At 40.1% G+C, this 27,807-nt stretch overlaps 1 protein-coding gene across 7 annotated transcripts; it reads left to right on the forward strand.

The window, feature by feature from the left end:
- The first annotated feature begins 1,286 nt into the window (after positions 1-1,286).
- On the forward strand, positions 1,287-27,322 carry VSIG4 (V-set and immunoglobulin domain containing 4). 7 transcript variants are annotated; one of them, XM_072430513.1, is made up of 15 exons: positions 1,287-1,441; positions 3,309-3,671; positions 4,562-4,621; positions 5,531-5,587; positions 7,944-8,015; positions 12,188-12,256; positions 13,255-13,326; positions 14,922-14,984; positions 15,109-15,174; positions 16,209-16,277; positions 16,863-16,934; positions 21,188-21,316; positions 22,547-22,648; positions 24,615-24,636; positions 25,196-27,322. In XM_072430513.1, exons 1-15 carry the CDS (start codon positions 1,369-1,371, stop codon positions 25,398-25,400), a joined length of 1,494 nt encoding a protein of 497 aa, XP_072286614.1. In that variant the 5' UTR covers positions 1,287-1,368; the 3' UTR covers positions 25,401-27,322. The 7 variants fall into 7 exon arrangements, with proteins under 7 accessions (XP_072286614.1, XP_072286617.1, XP_072286618.1 ...); XM_072430516.1 differs by lacking the exon at positions 16,863-16,934; XM_072430517.1 differs by lacking the exon at positions 7,944-8,015.
- The last annotated feature ends 485 nt before the right edge of the window (positions 27,323-27,807 follow it).

The raw sequence follows: 27,807 nt of genomic DNA on the forward strand, positions 1-27,807 counted from the left end.
GCAATAAAAACAAAACAATCTGTAATAGACTCACACCTCAAAAGGAAACAAATGCAATATTATTACAATCAGGCACATCAATGCTGTGTGGACTGTACATAGGCCACTGGGAACAGAGAGTGGGCAGAAGATGGAGAAAACAGAGAATGGGCAGAGATTGTAGAAAACCGAAAGTTGGCTAAAGATGGAGAAAACAGAGAGTGGTCAGAGAATATAGAGAACAGACAGTGGGCAGAAGATGTAGAGAACAGAGAATGGGCAGAGAATGTAGAGAACAGAGAATGGGCAGAAGATGGAGAGAACAGAGAGTGGGCAGAGTTGAATCTAACATACAGTAGAGTGTGGAGAAGATGGAGCAAAGACAGTGGGCAGAAGATGCAGAGAGTAGGAAGAGAATATAGAGGACAGAGTTTGGTCAGAAGATGGAGGGAACAGACAGTGGGTAGAGAATGTAGAGAACAGGTAGTGGGCAGAAGATGGAGAAAACACAGCGGGTAGGAGATAGAAAGACCAGAGAGTGGTCAGAATAAGTCAACCCAAACACTAGAAATTCTTAGAAACCATGACCTAGTTATGTCATGTCAAGATTAATTGTCAACATTTCCTTATCCAAATATATTATTTACATACATAGCCACTGCTGATCCTGCCGTGAAGGTCCATATTTAGGTATTTCCTTTTGAAGTCTGTCAATGCTCTTTTCTAATTTCCTATTTGTGCTTCTACGTTATCATGTGGACTCCTGATGGAATCTTCAAGTAAGCATTTCAGTTCACATCACACTGACATGGTTCACAATATTCTCCATCAGGAAACTCATTCTAAGAAATGACATTCAGGGAAAACTGGAGTGCAAGAAGGCAGAGATTAGATACAAAGAGGCTGCAGGAGATCAGTATCATTAATTTGTATCCAAGAGGAAAAAAAAGTGAAACATTTTGGCAAAAATACAGTCTCGATATCACTGATGCATGGGGTCACTGGAGCACAATGACATTAAATCAGAGGTCAAGTCGAAATATGAATGCTGCATTCCACTGAAAACCATATCATGTTTGCTAAATTTTTACAAATTAGCTGATCTAGCATTTTTATGTAAGTTTTGCCTTAATACCAAACTCAGTTTCATAATGCATATTGCACAATAGAGAACATCATGAACAGTAAGTGCAGTTAATAAAGGGCAATAGTCAAAATGGTCAACCCAACATTGTGAAACCTTAATGAGCTCTAACTAGCTTTTTGCTATCTAGTAAAGTCAAAAAAAGGAAGGAAGCCAAATCATGAGGACCTAAACAAATAAAATAAAGAAAAGGGAAGTTTTCTTTTGTGTGTTGTCATTTCAGAACAAACAGCACTGGGAAGAGAATGGCAGATCCAAGGATGGTGGGGCACTCCAGGTGGTTATTAGTCTTCATCTTGGTCTGTGGATTTAGAAATGGTAAGTCAAAATATCCCTTATCTACATATGGGCGATCTTCTTTTTATTTATTTTTATGTGCTTATCTTCATTATATATATTGCTATTATGTTAAACTATGTATCTCTTGGGATGTTATAATTGGAGAAACTGCCCATATAGACCACAAGGCTAAAAATGCATGGATCCTACTCTGAATGTCTAGGTTCAGGTGTCCCCGATTAAGCATCCTGTTTATCTTACAGCATAGAGATATATTGTAGACACTTGTTTGGTGAAGACCCTTTTCTGTTCCAGCATGACTGTGCCACTGTGTTCAAAGGCAGCATAAACCCAAAGTTTGAAAAGTTTGTTGTGAAGGAACTCTCTGTTAACTTCTTCTGACCACTCTCTGTTCATTCCTTATTCTGACCTCTTTCTGTTCTCTCCTTCCTCTAACCACTCTCTGTTTATTCCATCTTTTCACCACTATCTGTTCTCTCCTGTTTCTGATAACTCTCTGTTATCTGCTTCTTCTGACATTCTCTATTCTCTCCTTCTTCCAACAACTTTCTGTCCATTCCATTTTCTGATCTCTCCATCTTTTGGCCACTCTTTGTTTATTCCAGTTCCTGACCACTCTCTATTCACTCTGTTCATTTCATCTTCCTAGTGTTGTCTTTTCACTTCTGCCAATTCCAATTCTGCCCATTCTCTGTTCTGTCCTTCTTCTGACCTCCCTCTGTTCATTCATTTTCTCACTACAATCTGTTTACTCCATTTTTCACCCTTTCTCTGTTCTCTTCTTTTCTTTCCAGTCTCATTTCTCCCCTACTTCTAACCACTCTCTGGTCATTCCATCTTCTGACCACTCTGTTCTCTTCATCTTTTGACCACTCTCTGTTCATTCACTTTCTGACCACATTCTGTTTACTCCATCTTTTCCCTACTCTCTGTTTTCTCCATCCACTGCCCAATTTCTGTACATAGCATCTTCTGATCTCTCCCTGTTCTCTCCATCCTTTGACCACTCTATGTTTATTCCACTTCCTGACCACTCTCTATTCTCTCCATCTTCTAGATTACTCCCTGTTCTCCCTTTCTGGCCACTCTCAGCTCATTCCATCTTCTGATCACTGTCTGTTCTCTCCATATTCTGCCTATTTTCTGTTCTGTTCTTTTTCTGACCTCCCTCTGTTCATTCATTTTCTGACCACATTCTGTTTACTCCATTTTTGCCCATTCTCTGTTCTCTTCTTCTTCTGACAACTCTCTGGACATTCACTTTCTGACAACATTCGGTTTACTTCATCTTTTACCTACTCCCTGTTCTCTCCATCCATTGCCCACTTTCTTTACATTCAATCTTCTGCCCATTCTCTGTTCTCTCCATTTTCTGACCTCCCTATGTTTCAATGCATCCATACAAACCAACAACTTCCATAATTTTTCCTTTCTTGTTGTCTTTAATGCATTTAAACAAAATGGTGACATTTGCCTTAAATCTCTTAATTTATGTTCATAGCTCATAAAAAAGAAAACTCTCATTTTTTCTAAATCTTGGTAAACGCATGCTTTGCATTCTATCAGATAAACCACAAAGAAATCAGCATATCTGCTGAACACTGTATGCAGAGACTTTCTATGTTCTCCTTCTGTTTTTATGGGTTTCCAAAAGCCATACCCATTCAATACATGGGACTGATCTTGGAAGCTAAACAGGTCTGAGCCTGGTTAACATTGGGATGAGAGACTGCCCAGGAATTTCAGATGTTGTAGGCTGTGCTTTTTGACTTCCTGGGGGAAAGTTGCTTTTTGAATATTCTTAACAATAAAAAGTTAACCTGTAATGTAGAAGTAAAACTTGTGATTTGGCTTCAGTAACCTTCCATTTATTTGCTTCCCCCAGGTTTATGTGACATCTCCCTAACCATGGAAAAGAAAGTGACAGGATATAAAGGGGAATCGGTGGTCATCCCCTGCACCTATACAGCCTCGGGAAATGTTGAAGTGGTTAAAATAGAGTGGGAATTTAAAAACGGCCCCAAAAGTGAACTTGTAATTTACAGAACTGAGTCAGAGGACCATATCTCACTTATTAAGTACAGAAACCGTGCAGCAATATCAAAATCACCCACCGGGGATGTGTCCTTGACCCTTAAGAAACTGGACATAAGTGACAGGGGAAACTTCCATTGCAAAGTCACCAGGAAAGACAGCAGCGGAAAAGTGATAACAAAAGAAGATTTTTCTGTACTTACCATCCTTAGAAGTAAGTGTTCACTATTGTTATATTAGTGGTTTCTCTGAAGTGCAAGGTCTTGAAAAGTCTTAAAAAACAAAAAGAGGTCAAGGACCCTCCATGTCTGTGGGATTGATTGTGTTTATTATATTTACAGTGGCCTGCTGAGTCCTTAGCTCTATCCCTTTGAACTTGATGGGACAATAGATCCACTTCGGGCTCCAGGCTCCATATTCAACAATTGCAGATGGGTCCACTACTGAGCTCGAAGTGGAGCTGATGCATTGTCCAGTTATCTGCCACTTGGAGGAATGGAGCTGGGGACTCAAGTAGTGTTAATGTTCAGATTTGGACTATGTTGTAGGAAGACACCACCATTGACACCACCAATGTGAGTGTTTACAGCCTAAAATCCAATAAAGTATATATTACAAATGGCGGTGAGTATACACAATGGGCAAGTTGCCTACAACTCAGGAGCTCCCAAATATAGTCTACTTGCCACCCAAGTGGCTTGGTCAACTTTGGTGCCTGACTGGAATAGACCAATGTATCTCAACCAGGGTTCCTCCGGAGGGCGCTGGGGGTTCCTTGAGCAATTAGCTATTTGCACCTCAGGTCAATTTAGGTGACACCCATGATGTTTTTGGCTATCTGTAAGGGTGACATTGTTCCCAATGGCCAGAAATGTAAGAGGAATTCTTCCCACTGACCATCATACTGATATACTGTGATCTGTAGATATAGGAATTATAGAAGGGGTTTCATGAAGTGCTGAAAGTTATTTCAATAGTTCCTCCATGTAGATAAAGGTTCAAGCAACACCATCAGTATTTTGTCAAAATGTAGAAAATGTTACTTGCAGATATTCTTGTTTGCTTTACCTTCAACAATAAATAATGTGTGTTCTGGTATCACAGAAAAAACTGCTACGTCTGATGGGAACAATGCTGAAAATGAAGAATTTGACATCTGGACAAGTATTCTATATGTAGAAGGAGATAACTGCTCGTGTAGCTTTATATAGCGTGCACTGTGTGCTGTTTGCTGCTTTCTTTCTGCTAGATATAAGCGTACTTGGAGGACGTCTTATTTAGTTATTTTGACCCCCGTTTGGTCACTTGTGTATATTAGACAGTTTTGAACGAGTACTCCGCCTTATGTGTCCCTGCAGAGCTTTCTATGGTATACAATGTGCAGTGTTTGAATAGTGTAATTACAAAGTTTTATATGTGGTCACTGAAGCTTTGAATGTTTGTTTAAAGTGGACCTATCATTACAATTCTGCATAAATGCATCCTTGAGCTCAGGGTTAGACTGGCACATAGGAGGTCTGCAAAAACCTCCAGTGGGCTTCGATGTTATACCCCCAAATTATTTTTTTGTGTCATATAGGGGGTCGCAAGGTAGCCACCTGGTTCTCTGGTGGGTTCCGGGCTCCGGCTGCATTATAATAATGTGTTTTTGTAGGCTCATCCTTCTCAATCACCTGCTTGAACTCCAATCAAGGCTGGCTGTCATCTGCTACAGGAAGGATGAACTCTTCAGTTTCTCCTCTTTTGATCAGACTATACCATTGTAATTTGGTGCCCTGTCAAAAAATGACATAGGTATAGTGATTTACATGGGTGTGCCATCTCCCTACTGGCTTCCATGATGGCTGAACACATATGGCTTTATCCCCTGGAACAAAAAAGACAATAAGGACATTAGCAGGGTAGTGTTGTGACCTCTGTGAAAGATAACACACCCCTGATAATAATACCTCTACCTGGTGACCGGTCCACTTTAAACTTGCTGCAAAGGTCGTTTGATCATTTGCACCATTTGGCTTTCATTACTGCAGCACTACATTTATAATAATGTATAATTATTTTTTATTATCCTAGCAAGACCACCTACTAAAAAACCTGAGGTCACCACTGAAGAAACCGAAGTGACAACTAGTAAGTTTTTTTTTATATTCTATAACAATAATATTGGGCATAATTGTAATGAGAATACAATGATATTCCAAAAAGTCATAATTAAAAGTTTCCCTGTATCTTTCTATAGCTGAAATCTTCTTTGACTGGGAATCTCCAGTCCACTAGATGGCGATGGTGTGGCCTGTGTTAGGACACATGTGCATAGGGGTGTGGCTGGTACTCAGCTCTGCTACCCTGTTTCCCCGTTTATAAGGCACTCTCCTATATTTTTTGAAATGCCAAAATATGCCCTGGGTCTTATTTTCAGGGGATGTCTTATTTTTCCATGAAGAAGCCTACAGTACACATTTATTGTTGAAAGTCACTCATGATCACTCATGTTCCATTGACTGTCCCCTTCTGATCACTCTATACAATGATTATCCCCTTCTGATCACTCTGTGCCATTGACTGTCCCCTTCTGATCACTCTATGCAATGAAGACACACAGGCTGCAGCCAGCATCAAAGACACACACGCTGCAGCCAGCATAAAGGACACACACGCAGGATCAGATATCTGGAGCTGTCTTATAAACGGGTGAGTGTCTTATTTTAATTATTTTTTAAAAAATCGGGGTTGGCTTACTTAATGGGGATGTCCTAAAATCGGGGAAACATGGTAGCACAGAGAACTGCAGTGCAAGAAGCAGCATTTTGTGCAAATGCATTTGTTATTTTGAAAAACAATGGATGGGTAATCTTATATTTTCACTAATTGTATTTAATCTTCATCATCCAAACAGGAGCATGTCATTTGTCTATAAACCTGGAATATATGTGCAAAAAAGAGTTACTAGTGCACTTGAGATCAATGTGACAAATGTCCTCTGATTTATTACTGTAAATAATATTGTTACTGAGCTGCCTAATGTGAAAATGGAAACAGAAGAAATATTAAGGGTGGAAATAGAGGAGATGGAAACGGTGCCGTTTTTGGAATTTGAGACAAGTAAAATTCATGTCTCTCTGTATCTGTCGATGGTGCTGTGGGCTATATTCACCCTTAGTGATCCCTTGCTTCAGATGCTTTTGCATTTCTATAAAGTTGTATTCAGAGGAAAAACATTCTGAAATGAATGACAGCCCCTTAATATCAAATGGGCTCAGGGAACATTGGGTCCATGAATGAGAGCCGTCTTACTATCTGCAGGTAGAAGAAGTCATGTGATTCCACAACTGTAAAATAACATTCCAATGAAGATCTAAAAGGGAGCAGGCTGATACATTTCATCCAATGGGTTTTCCTGGTCTGGAAGGTATTAATAGGTGGCTCTCCTGTCTTTGGACAGGCTGCTCCCACCAGGTCTCAGGCATTGCCATACTAGCTAAATTTCCTAGGCTCCCCTCCTTCATGATTAATAGTTCCAGTATTGCAAATGTCAAGCTCGTTTATTCAGAGCTTGGTAGACATACCCCCTGTCCTCCCACCATCCCCCGATGGCAGCCCTGGAGGCATCTACCAAGGTCTCTCTGCACCCGTTGATAGTGTTGTGGGCTAAGCGCGTTTAGCATCTCCCTTGCTTCAGATGCTTTTGCATTTCCAAAAAGCTACATGGAAAGAAAATCAATTATGAAATGAACAAAAGCCTCTGGATATCATGGTGCTCCACATGGAAACATCATATGGGTTTAGGGGACATTGGGTCCATGAGTGAGAGCAACTATACTTTCTGCAGGTAGAAAAAGATAGAAGAAAGTAGTAGTAGAAGAACTTGTGTAATTTTGTAGCCTTAAAATTACAATTCCATGAAGATTAAAAACTGGCAGGCTGCACCTGTTGATAGTGAATAATGAAATTCATTTCATTGAATGGGATTTCCATGTCTAAAAGGCATTATTAAGCAGCTCTTCTGTCGGTGGACAACCTGCTCCCACTAGGTCCCAGGCATTGATAACCGCCATCAGAAATTTTTAAGCCCCATACTAGGTAAACTTCCTTGGCTCCCCTCCTCAATGCCTAAAAGTTTCAGCATTGCAAAACTCATGGTACTCTTTGTCACCAATAATGGTAGCCCTGGAGGCATCTACTAAGGTCCCATTTTGGGTCATTTGGCCCTTGTATTTTGTAGATATGTAGATGGCTTTGCTTACCTTCCAGTAAAAATGTTTGGCTAGCAATGGCTTCAATACTTTTTAAGTTATCATGAATCATTAGCTCCCTTTTTATATGATTAAACTGAAAATTGTTTATGGTTTTTTTTGAACTTTTGATGTTGTGGCTCCTCAAACTCAATGAAAGCTGGACTGCATCTAGTTTGCTGGTGTCCTCTCTGACAGCACTATATTGGGGTAACGAGGCAATGATAATCAATGTATCTGTTACATTATCACAGCAACCCCAGCCACCACCAAGCCTGATGGAAAAGTTAGTACCTCTGGTGAAGATCCAAACCTGACCACTCTAGGTAAATAATATACGTTATACCAGGACTTCAGTTCTGCTGTGTGAGTCCATAAGGTTTGTTTATTCCAACGTGGCCATTGTATGGATAGTGCACACATTGCACATCATGTGTTTCATGTATTTTTTTAACCCTGGTAAAGGGGAATTCTCAGACCCATGAAACGTTTCGGCTGATTCATGCAATTTTTTTGGTGAATGATTAAAGATTCCTTGGACTCATTTTTTTATCTGGCACTCCTTGTGCCTTATTGTTCAAGTTTTTATTGTTGCTTGTGTCCCTTTAGATCCCCCTTTCTATTAATTCTGAAGAACATCATCACCGAGTTCAAATAATTGAGATATCTAAATTTGCCACCAGAATAGGGTAAAAATCTTCCAGTGGGTTTGTTCTGTTGATAGCTGATCTCTTCCAATTTGGAGAGATTTCTTCTAATTCTTAATGTGTGTATGGGGCATCACTAAAAAGGAAATCTCCCAAATAAGTCAGAGGTGTCAAAGCCTTCTGTATGCCAAATAAAGCAAAAATGTTTGACTTTATTTATACCTTAAAGCAGTGGTGGCCCACCTTTCCGGACCCACAGACCACAGAATTTACCGGCTAAGAAAGGCGCATGGTGGGGAGCCGGGTGTCACATAGTGACGTTATGATGCCAGAACCTGCCCACTCTCCCATCGCAGGTCTGACCCTGTCCAGAGACACAACCCGTGAGCCTGCGACCCGTACGGGGGACATGTTCCTCGGCTCTGGAGGGGTGCACCGGCCAGAGCCACGAACCACCAAAATAGACAACAAGTAGTCCGTTGACCACCGGTTGGCGACCACTGCCTTAAAGGACATAGGAGCCCAAAATCTGTTTTTCCCTATTGGAATCTTGGGGGATAAGCTGCTAGTTGTTGGGGTGGCTGTCTGATAGACTTGATAGTCAGCCCAATGGCCAACTGGAAAAACAAACAAGAAGCTTTTTGGATAAAACTTACATTTACATGGCTTTTTTAAATCATATATAATCATATATAATTGTTTTTTGGATTTTTATTACCTGGGAAAGCAAAGCTTGCGTCTTGATGTATTCAAATGCCATGGATATTAATTTAGACAAATGTAATATGTAGACTTAGTATTATACACATAAAATTGCTTCAAGATCATCCGAAATAAAAGTGCTGAGACATCCTGAATTTTATTAGTAATAAATGAGAGCTCATAACTGAGTCATCTTCTGCTTTGGTACCATAGACAATTTGGTGACTGAAACACCCATAATGGGAACTGAAACCCTTGCATGGCAGGACGTAGATATAAGTAACTATCGTAATATATATCTATATATATAAACTTGGATGTATGTATATGTGTGTGTTCCACCATCACTAGGAAACGCATGGAGACATTTCAATCAAACTGCTAGACATATGACTGAGACTCATGTGAGTGCACCAGTCATCTTTGTACAGCGCTGTGCTATATGTCAGCCCTTTATAAATGTATAATAATAGTGTGTGACTGTGGGGGGACATTAGAGTGTCAGCTCCTCTGTACAGAGACTGATAGGACTGACTCAGTGTTCTCTGTACAGCACTGCGGTATATGTCAGAGCTATACAAACCTATATATATAAAATTGGATGGATGTATGTGTGTATGTTTCACCATCACTAGAAAATGCATAGAGACATTTCAACCAAACTTGCTAGACATATGACTGAGACTTGTGTGAGTGCAGTGCCGATCTTTGTACAGCGCTGTGGTATATGTCGGAGGTATATATGCATGTATGTATGTATGTATGTATGTATTGCTCAGTGACCGTGTGCCTTTGCTTTTAGTTTTACATAATTTTTTTGATTTTTACAAATTTATGGCCTGTAATAATGCCTTCGAGAAAATGTAAGGCAATTGGCCGAGTGCAATCAAGGGCAAATAAATGAAACAACACCATAGACATGAAAATCACAGTAGCTTTATTTGATTCCTTTTCCTGTATAATATCAGTTTGCAATAAATAAATACCCGGGCAATGCCGGGTAATCAGCTCCTATATATAATTATATATATAGCATCGATTGATGACACAGTTCAGTTACGCTTATCATACTCATAGACGAGTTCATGCTCCACCGTGTGCCCATGTCATCGGCAACAATGTATTTATGCACAGCAATTGTGTATTGTTGGTTCTCCTTGCTTGTGGTGTTGTTTAGCTTGGTGCTGCATTCTAAACTCAGTTCTGTCTAAGAAGTTGGATTTGCTGTTCAGGTTTTTTCCTTGTTTGTCATCTGATGCTAATTAAGGTTGGAGGTAACATTATGGAATATACGAGGGGGTGCTGAGAGGTTCTGGCTTTGCCCAGAAAGCAGAGAGCTAGAGTTATGAAATAACACATTTATTCAGTATATTCCCCCTGAGACTGATGCACTTGGTACAGCGTAGTTGCAGCTTTTCTAGACCAGTCAAATAAAAGTTCTTTGGTTGGGCCACAAACCAGCTCTCAGCAGCATTTTGACATCAGAAATGTCCTCAAAAGGTTGCCCCTTCAGGTGTTTCTTCAAATTCGGGAACAGATAATAGTCCGAAGGGGCCAGGTCAGGTGAGTAGGGGGCATGGTGGACCAATTGGAAACCCAGGGCATTCAATTTAGCAGCCAAATCAATGGACGTGTGCGCAGGTGCATTGTCCTGCAAAAAAAAAAGGATCCCTTTGGTCAACTTTCCACGGCGTTTTGTATTAATTGGCTCCTTCAGCTGGTCCAGGAGGTTAGGATAATACTGTGCGGTGATACTAGAGCCCTGAGGTAGGTAGTCCACCAACAGAATACCGTCTTTGTCCCAGAAAACGGACACCAATGCTTTTCTTGGCGGATGTCTGGGTTTGGAACTTCTTCGGCCGCGCTGTGGCACCATTTCTTTGACTGTTCCTTGGTTTCAGGATCATAGATGTGGAGCCAGGTTTCATCCTCAGTCACTAACCTAGCCTAAAAGTCCTGAGCAGCTTCAAAATTGGCCAAAATGGCTTTGGATGCTTCAACTCGTTCCTTCTTCTGATCACTGTTCAAACATTTTGGCCCCCACTTCACTGAAAGCTTGCCATGTCTAGGATCGTGGTGATAACAAACCCAACACGCTCCCGGGAGATGTCAGGTATCTGGACGATCTTTTATGCCGATATTCGCCGGTCCTCAATAATCAGCTCATGGACATCGCAGGTTGCCTGGTCAGTGGGGATTGGGGAGCGTGCACTGCGGGGCTCATCTACAACGGTGAAATGCCCGGTCATGAAACAAGATATCCAGGTTGTGACAGTGCTGTAGGAAGGACACTTCTCCCCCAGTGTTTGTTACATCTCAGTGTGAATGTCCTTTGCTGACTTTCCCTGGAGAAACAAAAACTTCATGACGGCCGTAACTCCAACAACACGAAACTTGCTTGTGCCTCTGCCATCACAGCTTCTCACTAAAAGATAAAACAGAATCACAAAGACCTGATATTTGTACAGTTACATACTAAGATATTAGGCTGTCATATGCCCCCACACTCATTATTCTATTTCATCTGGAAGGGGCAAAGCCAGGAACTTCTCAGCACCCCCGCATATTTATAAGTGATTATAAAAATGATTCTTTTAATAAAAGAGCTTGTTTTATAGTTCTGAAATGGGCAGATGTACTAAAATTTTAAATAAAGATAGGTGAATGTACTTTACACCAGTATTCATGAACATGGGATTACTTAGTGGACAAACTGAGAATGTCGCCCTCTATGAACCCCCCCATGATCATATTGCAACATTAACACCATGCACGCAGATATTTGTGAACACAGGCAAGACCTGCACAGAATTGGTTCATCTGGTGACCCAAGATAATGGTGCAATACATTCCGCTCAGCAGCACTTTATTGGCCAATCCCTATGTTCACATCTATGTGCAATAGAATAGAACACCAATTGTCTCCCTTTTGCTGCCCCTCCCTCTATCAGTCTCATTAATGTTAGGCAGGGGTTAGTAAGGGCTGATCAATATAAAAAAACAAATTAAGAAAATATACAAAATTCTTGAACATTTTATGATTTGCACGATTTGTATGTTGCAGTGCTTACTGCTGATTGACTTAGTTGTGCTTAGCTGTGCCTGGCTGGAAAATGAAATAGTATATAATGAAATGTTCTATATCACAGAAATCCTTCCTACTACCAAACCTGATGTGAAGGTTATTACTACAGAGGAGAAACCTGAGATTACCACAGGTAATGGCTGCACACAGAGACCCTGGAACCACGGTCCTGCAGGGTGGGGGGGCTTTATTTATAGGATCTTTACAAAAAATGCTTATCATTAAATCGAAATGATTTTCAGCACTGCTTATATACACCACCACATGGACAATTGGGTTTAAATGCATTCGAATGCATCCACATTCAAGTCAATAGAAGTGGCCGGCTGTTCAAGAGCAGCCAAAAGCTACATGTTGCATCCAGGAACCATTCTACAAACCTCCACAATAAGAATGCAACCACATGCACAATGGTTCTAAGCTGCTGCATTACAGTTCAATCGGGGAAGTTGGGAGCAAGGTTGGGTGGATGGTACATCACTTCGGTTAACCATATATCTGAAATTAATGTTAGGATATATGGTGGAGAGCTCTCTCTTTGGCTGGTGATCATCTGATATCATCGGCCTCGACACACAGTACTCCTCATGGAAACCTCAGCTGGGCTTAGTGACCATTGGGTCCATGAATGAGCACTGCCATACTTCCTTCATGTAGAAGGAATTGTATGATTCCACATCCCTAAAGTTACATTTGCATGAACATCAAAAACATCGGTCAGACCCATTTCATCTGATGGGTTTTCCATGTCTAATAGAAGTTATTTAGGTGGCTGTTCTGTTAATGGACTGTTTGCTACCACTAGGTCCCGGGCATCTACCAAAGTCACATTGGGGGTCTGATCCTGCTACTTAATAGATATGAAGATAACTTTGCTAACATTCTTTTAAAAATGCTTGCCTGCAATTAGCTTCATGACAATCACCATTGTTCATAGCTCCTCAATTACATTTTAATATTGTTCTAGTATCTGAAACATGTTTGGCTTATATTTTTATAGTTTTTAATGCTGTGGCTCCTCCAGCTCTTTGTGTAGGCTATGCTGCGTCTTTTTTGTTGGTGTCCTCTCTGATGGCCCTATATTAGGGTAACAATGTAATAATAATCAATGTATCTGTTACAATATCACAGCAACCCCAACCACCAACAACCCCAATGGAAAAGTTGGCACCACTGGTGATGATCCAAACCTGACCACACCAGGTAAATATTCTATGTTATAAGGGGGCTTCAGTTCTGCTGTGAGTCCATGAGGTTGTAATATTCCTATAGAATGAGGTGGGATGCCAAACATACTAAAGAATACATTTTAAGTATACTTTATGATGCTTATATGACTTAATATTGCATAAATGTCACTTTAAGTGGGTTGGGAAAGGCATCATCAAACTAAATGTCAGCTCTTGTCTCACCATCAGCAAAAAGGTAGGCTAGTAGTGCTGTCCCATGATGTCTACAAGCTCAGAGCACCCTAGCCAGTGGCTTGACAAAGTCAGAAAAGCCTAAAAATAAGTTGCATGGCTACAGCAACTGTGTCCAGAATTCTTCAGTGAAAATGACTCCACCACCCAATGTATCATGCAGGATCCACCAACAGAGGACACCAGGAAGAGTTATTCTGCAGACCCACCACCAGCCATGGTGGGTGATCTGACCTTCTTGACATTAATGGACACCAGTATTAACACTAAATATATTTCCTTCTACTGGAACTTGTGCTCTTCCTTTTGTTACTTTGACTTTTTACCGGAGTGGTGACCATGGATTGGCAGCCTTTGGTCTACGTGAGCTGAGAACAATTGCACTATATACCAGATCGCCATGGTGGTAGATCACATATCAATATTTCTGAATTATAGAGAACCCCATTTCTAGTATTTATAGGGAATTTTTTTCTACAATAAACACACCAACCATGCCGGGTGCTCTGGTCTCGTTGACATCAATAGGCATTAGTATTGACCATGCTTTCACTGGCAATGGTGTTCTTACTTTTGTACTCTTTCTCTTCTTGCTAGAGTGGTGACCAAGGATTGGCAACCTTTGGTCTGTGGATCTTCAATGGACAGAATGGTGAACTGAGAAAAATATACCAGATCCCCATGGTGGTGGATTACATAGCAATGTTTTAGATCAGGAGTCAGCACACTTTTTTGGCTACTAGGCCATAATTTTAGGAGGTCAAGAAGGCACACTAGGCCGGACTCTGTCTTGAGTCCCGCGCTGATGGCTCCGCCCTACAGGAACGCCCCTGAAGGGAAATCCCTCTGCTCCGCAATGCGTACGGAGGAGAGTAAATGTCCCCTTTACCCTGGCGGGGGTAGTGGTAATGCCGGAGCAGCGGGTTGCCAACCCCTGCCGGCCGGGCTTAGGCCAGATCGACCAGGGGGCGTTAGGCTGGAACGGACTACTGGCTAGGCCGTATCTGGCCCAAAGGCCGGAGTTTGCCGACCCCTGTTTTAGATAGTTTATGTATTAATATGGAGCTTTTTTCTACAAAGAACACACAGACCATGCTGGGTGTTCTGATTATCAGTATTGACCCCCTACTATGTCCGTCCTTCTACTGGCAACGGCTCTTTTACTTTTGTTGCTTTCACTTTTTACTGAAGTGGGATGAGCAACGGAAAGGATGGCAAGCTGATAACAATTGCAATATATACCAGACCCCATGGTAGTAAATCACAAATCAGCTATATTTTATGATATCTGTAACCCTTCTTCCTTTTATCCCTTCCAATATCATATAAGCTTACCTGTCATAAATAAATCTAATATGAAATATTTCAAAATCACAGGGAACCCAGTTTCTAGTCTTGATGAGGAACTAACACCTACAAAGAACTTACAAACTGTGACAGGTACATCACTTCTTCTTTTAAAATAATGTAGATGTCTTTTTTATATAAGTTCTGAGACATTCTTATTTTTATTTCTAATAAATGACAGCTCATAACTGATTCATCTTCTGCTTTGGTACCACAGAAAATCTGGTCACAGAAACACCCAAAATGGGAACTGAAACCCTTGCACGGCGGGACATTACTACAAGTAAATATATACTGTGTGTATAGATATAAAAATAAATAAATATATATATATATATATATATATATATTTATATATATATTTATATATATATATTAATAGCATCTCCTCTCTTTTATCTGTTGATGACATTGTTCGGCTATGCTTGGCATACTCGTAGGCATGAACATGCTCAGGTGTGCTCATGCTATCAGCAGCAATGTATTAGTACCAAACAGTTGCTGTGCTTTCAGTATGCATTCACTTGCGAGTATTTAATATTTACTTGGTTGGTTCTTCTTGCTTGTTGTGGTGTTCAGCTTGGTGTTGCATTCTGGAGTATATTTCTATCCAGGGAGTTGGCTGTGTTGCTTAGCTTTTCTTTTACCAACTTTAAGCTTGGTGGCAACTTTATGGAGTAATTTATAAGTGAATATTTCACCAAAGGAGCTTATTTCGTGCAAACTGAGATAAGTGAATATAACTAAAAGGTAACTAAAGATGGGTAAATGTACTTTACACCAGTATTCACTGAGAGTGAAATGGAACACAGCATCACTTAGTGGACACACTGTGAATGACACCCTCTATAAAACCAATGTCAATTCCCTCCCAGTGATGATATTGCAACATTGTAACCATGTAGTCAGACAATTGGAAACAAAGCCAAAAACCAGCACCAGGATTTCCAATATTGTATCATCTCTCTGTAACCAATGCAGGAAGTAGGTTGTGACCCTGAACTATGGTGCAATACATTCTGGTCAGCAGCACTTAATTGGCCAATCCTTTCCATGAGCAATGTGCAATGGAATAGTTCATGGCTCACAATTGCTGTACCTCCCTCTATCAGTCTTATTCATGCTATGCAGAACATCACTAAGTACTGATCAAGATAAAAAAGGCAAAATTGAAAAATATACACAATTCTTGTTTATTTTATTACTTTTGAAGATTTTTTTGTGTTGCAGTGCTTACTGCTACCTGAGTTAGCTGTGCTTAGCTGTGTTTAGTTTAAAATTCAATATTAAATAAGATTTAACTGTTCTATATCACAGAAATCCTTCTTACTACCAAACCTGATGTGAAGTTTATAACGACAGAGGAGAAACCTGAGATAACCACAGGTAATGGCTGCACACAGAGACCCACGGTCCTGCTGGTTGGGGTGCTTTTTCATGGCACCATTATAATAAACATGCCCAGAAATAAACTCAAAATTATTTTACCTGAATGATATTAAAGCATCTGGTCTGCGGAGAGTTGCAGCACCTACTAATTTCCTATGATTGCAGGTGCACTTTAATAGGACCTTTTGATAACTTTAAATTCTGCATGAATAAATTGTTTAACCCCAATGATCAGGCTTAACGTTGTAGCAAGTCACAGATTTTTTGTCATACTTGCTGGAACTTTTTGGTTTTGGTTAAGACACTTAATCTTTATTGGCTCATGACACAAAAATATTGCCCTACCCTCTGCCATTTAACTGGGTCCCCAATGAAATATCATGTAAAGAAAACAGAGGAGTCAGGGCGACGGGATAAATGGACCCCTGTGATAGGTACTAAGCACCTTAAGGTGTTATACGCACTTAGCATACAAGATATAGCTGATGACAGGTCCTCTTTAAGCATTTTTGTATCAGTAGCTCTTTGTGTCCTTATGGTCTTTCATTCATGGTGATAACAAGGTATGTGTTCATATCACAGAGGACAGTGTCTCTGATTGTGAATTACCAGATGAAGGAATTATTACTACAAGGAACCCCCAAACAGAGACAGGTATAATGTTTGGTTTGGTGTGGCTTTGTTTATTTGTCTGACATTACATCACGTGTTGTTCGTTTACTGTAAACCTCTCACGAAAAATGTCCCCGCCCATGAGGATTCTCTGCCTATCCCCACCAGAGTGATAAGCCAATCGTAATAGGAGGGGACTTGCACCTGAACACTTAGCTCTAAAACCACCATGAAAGGAATTGTCTGTTCGAAGGACTCAGTATTTGGCCATATCTACAAAGTTTTAGAAGTAGTTTCAGGTATGTACAGGAGTGCCATTTTGTCATACCTGCTGGAACATTTTAGTTTTGGTCAAAAAGCTTACTCTTCATTGGCTCATGACACAAAGATATGGCCCTAACCTCTACCATTTAATTGGGTCCCCAATGAAATATGATTCAAAGAAAACACAGGAGTCGGGGTGGTGGGATGTTGACCTCAAGTGCATTTGTGGTTCCAAATTGTTTTAAATGGTCATCAGTGTTTGGTAGCCTTCTAGAACTCTACAAAGATCAAATTGTATAGACAGAAATTTTAGGGACACCAGACTGATGCAAATGTTTCAGATGTAATTTGTATTTGTTTCAGCTCATGTTACTTGAAAACATCTTTTTTTGGCTTGAGGGATGCCCAGTAAAGACCAGCTAGGTTTAGCTTTTGTTGTGCCAATCATGCCAACCCCAGTTGCAACCCCAGAGTGCACTCAGAGTGCTTTAAGTCCATTCTCAAGCAAAATGGCGGTGAACATTCCCATTGGATGGTGTCATCATAAGACAAGGCACTTACACCAGCCCATTGGGAACGCTCCTTGTACAAACCACAGCTTGTGCCATGGGCTTTAAGCAATACAGCGGGGAGTTCTCTCGTTGACTGGTGGCCATCAGAGATGATCACAATGGCTTTGACTTGTATTCACCTACAAGCATCTACTCCATCTTGCATGCTATTGGTTCTTGATGCTTGGTCTGATGTACTGCTTAGTTTGGATTTTTTCACTTGCTTTTTACCCTCTCCAACTTGGAGGTATTAACTTAACATCATGAAGTTTATCTGTGGTGTGGATGTCAGTATATGGATGTACAGCCTATCCAGGCTCTGTTTGCATGCAGACTACTCTTGGTAACACCCACATGTGATGCTAAGCTTCTATGATTGAAAGAAATAAATACCAATGATTGAAGGGGGTGAAACAAGGGATAGTTGGATTGGAGATGGAGGGGCTGGATGGATGGATCCTGGCAATCCTCCATTCATGCAGTGGGGCTCAGTGTGACGTGTTGCAGCTTCTAATGTACTTTCCAAGATGCTCACAGTGTGCAGTGACATCAGAGGAAGCAATATCAGTTGTAGATAGAAGCCTGTAGAAGACTGGTTATGAGTCCGGAGGATAGATTTAATGACGGGTTGGCTGGGGGCAGATTTAATGAACTGGGGGCAGAGTTACCAAAAATATTCCAAGCTTTGTACACCTCTATGTAACATCCATGACATCTATGGAACAATGGATGCAACTTGAGTAGATAATCAACCAAAATTTATGTTGTGGAAAATATTTTTCCAAGCATGGACTAGGAACTAGTCAGGGGATGATGGGTGTGGGTGCAATTAATTGCCAAATCTATGCGAATTCTCCTTCCACTGGAGACCTGCGACTGGAATGGAGGTTCTCCAGCAGAACAATGACCCTATACAGCCAAAGTTACCTCAGAAAATTTAAAAACCAAGAACCCGAAGTCCTAGGATGGCCTATGGAAAGCTGAAATCCATTTGTGATGTGGAAAGGCTTTGCTGTTCTCCAATGGTATCCAACCCAAGGTGGCAAAAATTGCAGCAGCTGGATTTTGGAAATATGGCGCATTGATGATGGAGAAGGAGGAACCAGGGAAGGCGGAATATAAGCTTTGGTGATTACTTATCTAAAGTAGTATGTGTGTACCAAGAACCCTTACTTTGCTTTGCATAGATTGCTTTAGAAAATTAAGGCTTTAAAATAAAAATAACAGAGACTGCTGATCCAGGGAACATCCGATTGGCTCATAGAATCAGGAAGGAAATTTTCCCCTGTTGAAGCAATTAGTACCGGGGTTTTTTTTGCCTTTCTCTGGACCAACTATGTCTTAAGCTGCGTACACACGTCAGATTTTTCTCGCCCGATAATCGGCATCAGCCAGATATCGGGCGAAAATCTGGCGTGTGTACAGTCGGCGTTGTTCATCGTCCGTGGGGTACAGCAGGGTGCCGCTACATCGTTCTCCCCCTCCCCTCTCCATAGAGCAGAACGGTGCTGTATGTACAGCACCGTTCATGCATCGTGTAGTCCTTTGTCGTTGGAAAGGATCATGTAAGATCCTTTCCAACGACAAAAATAGCACGTGTGTACGCAGCTTTATAAGGTTTTATATCTGGGATATATTTATTTCCTTAGTGTTTGAACTTGATGGATTTATGTCTTTTTTCAACCTAACTTTGTAACTTTTTATATTGTAACCATTGGGTTGACCTCAGCAAAATTTCCTTTATACAAATCAAGAAATTACAAATAGTTGCAGCCTCTTTAATCCTCATCTCCTCCAATCACTCCGAGGTCCATCACTGCTGGTTCACCAAACATACAATCTGACTAATCTGTAAAATCGGTTCAGATCTGTGGTAGTATTTTTGTGTAGACAACCCAAAAATGCCAAGACGGGAGGAAATATTCTGGTATATGGGAGCCCTCTAGTGATTGCAAAATATTCCAACCTCCAGCCACCAATTAAACACGCATGGGAAACAAAAACATTTTTATTCTCAGTAGTTTGAATTGCACCCTCAAGATGTCTAAAGGGACTATGAAAACAATGTTTCAAAAGGTTTTTGGCCAATGTACCCTCTGAAGATTCACCCTAAACATAGGTACCTCCTAGAAATCAAGATCTTTTTGAAGGTTTGATTTCTTCATTATGATGGTCAATTAACTACGTGGATGCCCAGAATGTTGGTGACGTCAGAGCATTTCAATAACTTTTACACTGATTTTTTAAAATATAAATTGACAAATGAATAATATATGAAAAAGGATTGTCTTTGGTATACATGTCTTATTGGTATATTACCCACACATTGGGCCCGATTTATTAAGGTTCTCCAAAACTGAATAAGTTAGACTGGCAGTAGAGAATCTGGGTGGTCCAGCAAACCTGGAATGGATTACTTAAAAATCATATGAATTTAGTTGGATTCTGGACTAGGTCCATTCCAGGTTCACTGGATCACCCAGATTCTTCCACGATAGTCTATCTTCTCCAGTCTTGGAGAGCTTTAATAAACCTGTCCCACTGACTTTAGCAGTTCTTAAGTGGTTCCAGTGGCAGTTACTGTAGGGCTCCCAGGCAACTATCAGCCAATCAGCGGCACCCATAGTTGCCTGCCGACACATATGATGGGCAATTCCTCCTGTTTGCAGTACCTGGCATTAGGCTATGATTGTAAAGCTGTAACCTTACTGCTTCACTGGCACCCATGGATAGCCAGCTTGAAGTCTTTACAAAGAAAGAGTACAGAGAGGGCAATATTTCTATTGGCTGGAGGTTTTCTGGGGCAAAACAGTTCTGCTACGATGTTGCAATGTAATTATCACCCATGAATCTGTCTAAAACTGCACATTAGGATTTAACTTTTTCTTAAACTTAAAAGGTATGCCACAGGTGGTGTTCATCCAACCACATTTCCAAGTTTGAATTAGCCAACATTGAATGGCTAAAATTTTGGTGGGATCAGACCAAAACCTCATGTGTAAAGTACGAGATATTAGAAAATTTTGGGTTTCGAAGTATATTTGGCACAAAATCGGTTCATTGACCTGAAGTTACCTACTTACCAAAGCCCTAAAAGCAAGAGCTAATCCCCACTTTGACCACCAAAGCAAATGTCCCCATTGGATGATTCACTCTCACTTCTTCTTTAGGTGCTAGTGATAATATTTTGCATTTGTCATCAATTTTTGTATTAGGGACAACAGTCATCCGAACAATTACAGGCATTTCCTTAAAAGACAACAAAAATTATTTATTATTATTTATTATTTATTTTTTCCTAAAAATAAATAAAAAGGGCTGGCCATCCATCAACTTTCCACCAATAGAGCCTTTCACAAGGATAAGATATTTATATTTAGTCTTTGTACTCTTAAATTTAAAACTGAATGGATTTTTTTACTTTCTCTGTAACATTGATACTCATATTCTTTCGGCATTGTGTCACCCTTTCTACAATAGGAGTTTCCAATGATGGAGATGACAGAGCCGTTGTTACCACGAGACACCCCTGGGGGTTCCATACCCATGCAGTTCCCACACCCACCACTGAGGTTGTACACGATAGTGCACCAGCTGCTGCCAGTTCAGGTAAGTCCAAGGAAGACATGTAATAGATCTTGTATTAAAGAGACCCTGTCATTGGGTTCACGTACCCTAGCAGTGCCTGTTTAAAGCTGAACTCCAGGCAAACAGCTAAATACACAGATGCAATTTATATGTGTAGGTACGTGTTGTCATTTCTTGGAGTACACATAGAAGTGTCACCTAAAAACTGGAAAAGAAGTGATACTGAATTGGCTTTGAATGTAAATATTTATACCTTTACTTTTCCCATGTCACAGCTTTCACTCATTCCTAACACACTTTATGGTCAAAGTTTGTGGTCACCTGACCATCCCACCTGAGCTTCTTGGACGTCCACATTCCAAAACCATGGCCACAAATATGGAGTTTCCTCAAGACTTTGGGATGTTCTTGTGGCAATTTGCCCCAATTGGTGAGGGCAGGTACTAATGTTGGATGAGAAAACCTGGCTAACCGTTCTAATTCATTCTCAGTAGGGTTGAGGTCAGAGCTCTGTTGGGCTTTTCATTGGAAACACCTGAACCCAACCATAGAGAGTGCCCAGACTTTTAACCATTGGGCCAAGAATTGTGTACAATGTTATTGTATAATGGAGTAATAACAAGCTCCTTCACTGGGGAAATATGATCCAGATATTTTGGGGAGGTGTCCTCGATGCATCTGGTCATATAGAAAGGTGCTGATGTTGGATGAGAAGACCTGGCTCACCTTTCCAATTCATCCCAAAGGTGTTCAGTAGGGTTGAGGTCAGGGCTCTGTGTAGGACACTTGAGTTCCTCCTCACCAAACTGGTGACCCCATGTCTTTATGGAGCTGGCTTTGTACCCCGGGGAACAGAAAAGGGTCTTCACCAAACTCTGACCACAAGACTGGAGGAGCACAATTGTCCACCAATAACACACCTGAACTTCATATTATAATTAGCATTATAGTTCTATATGATCTGTAAACCAGAAGATCAAAAACATAACTCCAATCAGCTTGTAAAAATTGTTGTCTTGTCACCCCCCAATACTTCACATGGATCAGCATTCAAGCTTTAAGGGGGCAGAGAACAAGGTGAAATACCCTAGCCATAGTTGGCATCCTCCTCGTCATATAATGCTGCTTCATATTGGCCCATGAAGCCACCAAAGGCATCAAATACAATGTATTATCAGCAGCCCTGCATTGTATATTATCATATAACAATAGCGTAATATACTGTATAATGTTATTATTATCTCTCCGCAGGCTCTGGAATGTTCCTCTACATTGTCATCATCGGATTACTCTGCATAGTATCTGTTTTTATCCTCACTATTGTCATGATTGTCAGAAGAAAGAAAAGGAAAAGTATGTTGTAATAAAACGGATGTCATGTCATGTTTGTATAAAAAAATGCATTACAATATTTAACCCCTTCAGTATACCTTTATACCCCTTACAGAGCAAATACTGCATTTCCCTCCTGAGTCTATTTATTCAATGGTATTTTTCTCTTTACTAAACATAAGTAACAGATACTTTTTTATGAAAAGGTGACTGGATTTTCTTGGCAATATAACTACATTCTTTTTATTTATGAAAACTTTAAACAAAATGTGAATGTATTTGTTGTTTTTTTCTATTTTAAGCTATTTCTGTTTTATTGAAAAATAATTGTATTGCAAAATAAAATTGTACACTTTATTATTTAATTTGTCTTGTTTAAAATGACATAAATATGGACTTTCTGGTACAAAGCTTAGCAAAGAATTTTATGGTTAAAAAATTTGAATGAAAAATAATAATTAGGAGCAGAAGAAGAGGAATAGGTTCATTAATAGTTAAATAGGAATACATTCTTGGGTTCCATGCCCAATTTAACCCATTGTTCAATATAACATAGATAGCGGCTCTTTATGGCAGAAAATAAGTCTAGCATAACATAAAACCGTTTATTTCAGGTTCTAAAACATATACTTCTTAGAAACATAATTGGTAATTTTTAGGGTCTCGGCAATCCCCTGAGGAAGCCCGTTTAGGGCGAAACGCGTCAGGAGAGACCATAAGTACAGTGCTGACCCACTTCTTGGACTCTTTAGTGAGAGTATTTTATAAAGTCATGGTTAGCATTGCCATGGCCTCTTTTACCAAATATGTTTCTAAGAAGTATATGTTTTAGTAAATGAAATAAAAGGTTTTATGTCATGCTAGACATATTTTCTGCCATAAAGAGCCGCTATCTTTCCACTTTTTCTCTTATGTTCTATTGGCTCGGCAACCACTCTAGTGGTATTTTCTATCCTTATCACTGCGAGATTGGCTTCCTCTCCATTGTTCAATATTCCCATCACTGAGACAATGTGAATCTACCTAAAGTCTCTGGGAAAGATAAAAAAATGCAACGTTGTAGCAGAGCTTCCCCACTTGTTTTTACCTAGGGGGGGGGAGAGAAAAAGGAATTTCCTTTCTGTTGTTCCTCACTCCTCCAGCAGCTGGCACTCTTTTTTACCCTTCGCCTCTCCAGGTTGTGGGCGGGCTCTTGGCATTCTATCTCCCAGCTTCAAGATCAATCCCCTGAAGCTGCTTTTTTTTGCAATGTTCTGTTGGTCGCAGGTATTTTTTTGTCATCACATAGAAAGCAGGACCTGCAGATACACGCCAGGTCTAAAGACCTACATTTCACACTGCAGCCCCAAATCAGTCAATAGGGTCACACATAGGGCAACTAGAAATATCCCTAGTACAGACTGGGCAACTTCACTTGTAGGTTGAGAAGAAATTGTATAAGCACGGCTCAATCTGAATACCCATCAGATTCAGAACTCATACAATAGAACTATTGCCCAAGAGAAATCTTATGACGAAGGTAGGTGTTCTAGAATAGTGCCCCCATATGGCTGCCATTGGGAAAAACTGCAAAATATGTTGCACATCCGTACCATGACATTAATACCTACATATTACTACCAACTCATGAGGGCAACACTAGACTCCAACACCCAGGGCAAATGCCCAAATGCCCCAGACTCCCCCTAGGTACCCTTAGTATTAGGAGGCATGGCCCCTATAAAGCCACCACTTGCCCCAAACCTCTCACCCAACATTGTCCTCATAGCACCAGTTCTGATGTCACTCACTTAGAGTAGAGTTGCACGATGCCCATAAAGCCCCAAAATTCTTTCTGATCAATCGATCATGAATAAAGCTCTGTGATTGGAGGAGAGCAAGCCATCTGATTTTGTGAACATTAGAGCCTGGTAATGTCACCTTTCAAAGATATAAAACCTAAATTGCATTAAGATTCATAATATTATTAACCTTTTCTTTTTTTCAGGTTTCATCTACAATATACCCACGTAAGTTGAAAGAAAATATTTTTTGTACTCTAAAAGAAACCAATTTTGTATTTCTTTCTCAGTGAACATAACAGGCTAACAAAAAGATATAGAGGAGTGGGGGTTACTGATAGGGATTAGTTTTTCCTGCCAGGGATCATCATGCTGGTGCTGAGACAAGGATCCCAGAATATAAGGGGTTGGGGGCGGCATTATTTTTGGGGTTATCATTAGCACTGGGGGTACTGATGGGAGTTACCATCAGCTTTAGAGTTAGGGCTGGCATTGAGTTTGGGGGTGGAAAATGAGAGTTAGGGGTAGCATTGGGGTTATAGTGGTGATTTCTGCAGTTACTGTGCTCTATTATAAAAAGGATTGTGTCCAAAATAGAATATCAGGGGCACTTCACAGAAATTGGGAGGCAAGATTTGCACCACAGATGTGGCTATAAAGGGGGAGCATGTTCTAAATACAAAGCGGTTGAAAACTTTTTTTTTTTTGCTATTGAAGCTTATGGATTTTTTTGCTATGTGATGATTGTAATGTGAATATAAATATTTTCCTTTACTTTCACCTGCAGCATGAACCAGCTGGCAATAAATCTGGAAGGACGTTCATGTGCCGGTGGTGGATGCCAATCCCTTGTTGAGTCGGCATCAAATGATTATGAGCTTCACTTGCCGATATCTGAATATGAGAGTGTCCAGCTTTGTTCTAATGAGTACGAGCAGCTTGTTATAAGGAACCCAGAAGGAAACGGCAGCTGTTGCCATACTTCTCAATAATGTGCAGCATACAACTCATTGTCACCCTTAGCGCACCATCATTCTGGAAAAAGAAATTATTATGATCTGGCTTAGCATAAAATAAAGAATCCTAGACTCCCATAATGACTTCAGGTGGTCTTCATGGAAATGTGATTGACAAGGAGTAGCCATGCATCTATGGTACCTTCAATATTTGGCCAAATGTTGGTGGAAACCCGACCACTACATCCACCATATGTCCAAAAGTATCCAAAGCCCTCTCTGCATGATGGAGTCCAGGTGCCTCCAATGAAGGGTCCTGGTAATTCTCCATCATACAAAGACATTGTAGACAATTGGGCTCTTCCAGCCTTGTGGTCACAGTTTGGTGAAGACCCTTTTCTGTTCCCCCATGACTGTGCCTCGGGTACAAAGCCCCCTCCATAAAGACATGGGGTCACCAGTTTGGTGTGGAGGAACTCCAGTGTCCTGCACAGAGCCCTGACCACAACCCTACTGAACACCTTTGGGATGAATTGGAATGGTGAGCCAGATCACACTTTCCTATACAGCCAGTTGTATGAAGGACACCTCCCCAAATGATGGAGGCCAGATGTCCCCAGTGAAGGATCCCAGGGAAGGGTAAAGGTATTTGTAATGGTGAGCCAGGTCTTCTTATCCAATATCAACACCTGACTCTACAAGTGGAAAACCTCCAAAAGTTTGTAGAAACCTTGAAAGCCACAGAGTCATATTATTAGGCATGGATGGGGGCAGCTTCATAATAATGGCCATGGTTCTGGTTTCTGATATCCAATAAGCTCATATAGGTGTGATGGTCAGGTGTCCACCAACTTATGGTCATTTATTACATATTCTATCATTCTTTTGCTTGTCCTTGCTCCTGTTTGATGTTAATAATTCCCATGCAGAATTCCCATCCTTTGCAGTAATAAGCTGTATTGCACAAGGCAGCCAAAGCTTATATCTCAGTAAAATGTTGTTGTCGTAGTGTTTTTTTATTGTTGATTACTGCCATACCAGAATGTGTTGTCATAACCACAAGATTTATATTAACCTATTTGTATTTATCATTAGGAATTAGGTTCAGGTTAAAGCTGAACTCCAAGCAGATGTAAGAAATACAAATAAATGGGCCTCTATATTCAAAAATTTACTTTTTGATAACTTATTAACTTAAAAATTCTTTCCCCATCAATTTTCTTGTTTTTTTTATTCAGTTTTATCCCATCCATTTCTACTATGCATATAAAGCTATGATTCATTCTGACACCTAGTGGCCAATTATCAGAAGAGCACAGCAGTTACTGTAGTAAATGTTATATATTCTGCATGCATTCAGTTCAAATCTCTGCCAAATTGAATAATTTATAAATACACTCTTTAATGTAGGTACCTGAATTTGACTTTGTAAGCTTTGACTCAGCAGGGGTGTGTCAGACCTCTGCAGGGTAACTACTTATTCTGCAGGACCCTTTCCCACATGCTGACTGCCATCAGAAATTTCTGTACCCCATATTAGGTCCCCATATATCTAAAACTTCAAGCATTGCAAAAAGCAAGCTCATTTAAAGGGAGCCCAAGAGACAAACTTTCCTCCACAGGCTGTGTGATAAACTTTGTATGTGTAAACAGAAACATTCACCCAAACCCATGTGACCCATACATCAGCATACTAATGTATAAAGCTTTGTACAGTTTGATTCAGCTATAAAATCTTTGTACATTTAATTCCAATATTCTATTAAATCCGAAGTCCCTTTACAGGAATTTTATTACATATTTTCACAATGTATTCTGTTTAGCCTTTTTTAATTGGAAAATACATTATTTTGTAAAAACAAAACTTTTTTTTAAAATAATGCAAATCTTTTTTTCCTTTTTAAATGAATATTTTATTATTTTATTTTGAATAAATAAAAAATGAATTAAAAAAGAAAGTATGAAATGTAATTTGTATTTTTTTATTTTACTGTGTGCAAGCAACCAATCACAAGCCAGAGTTTATTTCATATTTGCACAATGAGTGTCAAAGACTTCAATGTATGTTAATGATATTTTGGGGGTTTTAATCCTTTTTATTATTGCATTTTTATCTCATGGTTTTGTTCGCTACAGACCTTAGCTTTCTGATCTTTCAGGATTGATTCCGGCGATCTGGCATCAGTACGGTTGTTCCATGATGTCTTTCGGCTAATTGCCATGTCAAATCATGTGATCACTAATAATTTCTATAGTAGTCACCACTGCAGTCCCCTCCCCCTCCCCCTTCATGAAACAAAATGCTAATTATCAGTTTATTATTAATATTATTAAACAGGATTTAAATAGCGCTAACATATTACATAGCTCTGTACATTAATTAGGGGTTGTAAATGACAAACAGAGACAGACAGTGACAGGAGGAGGAGAGGACCCTGCCCCG

Source organism: Pyxicephalus adspersus, chromosome Z, assembly GCF_032062135.1.
Source record: "Pyxicephalus adspersus chromosome Z, UCB_Pads_2.0, whole genome shotgun sequence".
Lineage (NCBI taxonomy): Eukaryota > Metazoa > Chordata > Amphibia > Anura > Pyxicephalidae > Pyxicephalus > Pyxicephalus adspersus.

Bases quoted from the DNA above. Each gene is read 5' to 3' on its own strand.
- VSIG4 (XM_072430513.1), top strand. From the start codon at position 1,369: ATGGCAGATCCAAGGATGGTGGGGCACTCCAGGTGGTTATTAGTCTTC. The intron at 15,175-16,208 runs GTAAATATATAC...TCTATATCACAG, and splicing joins ACGGCGGGACATTACTACAA to AAATCCTTCTTACTACCAAA. The intron at 24,637-25,195 runs GTAAGTTGAAAG...TTTCACCTGCAG, and splicing joins TTCATCTACAATATACCCAC to CATGAACCAGCTGGCAATAA.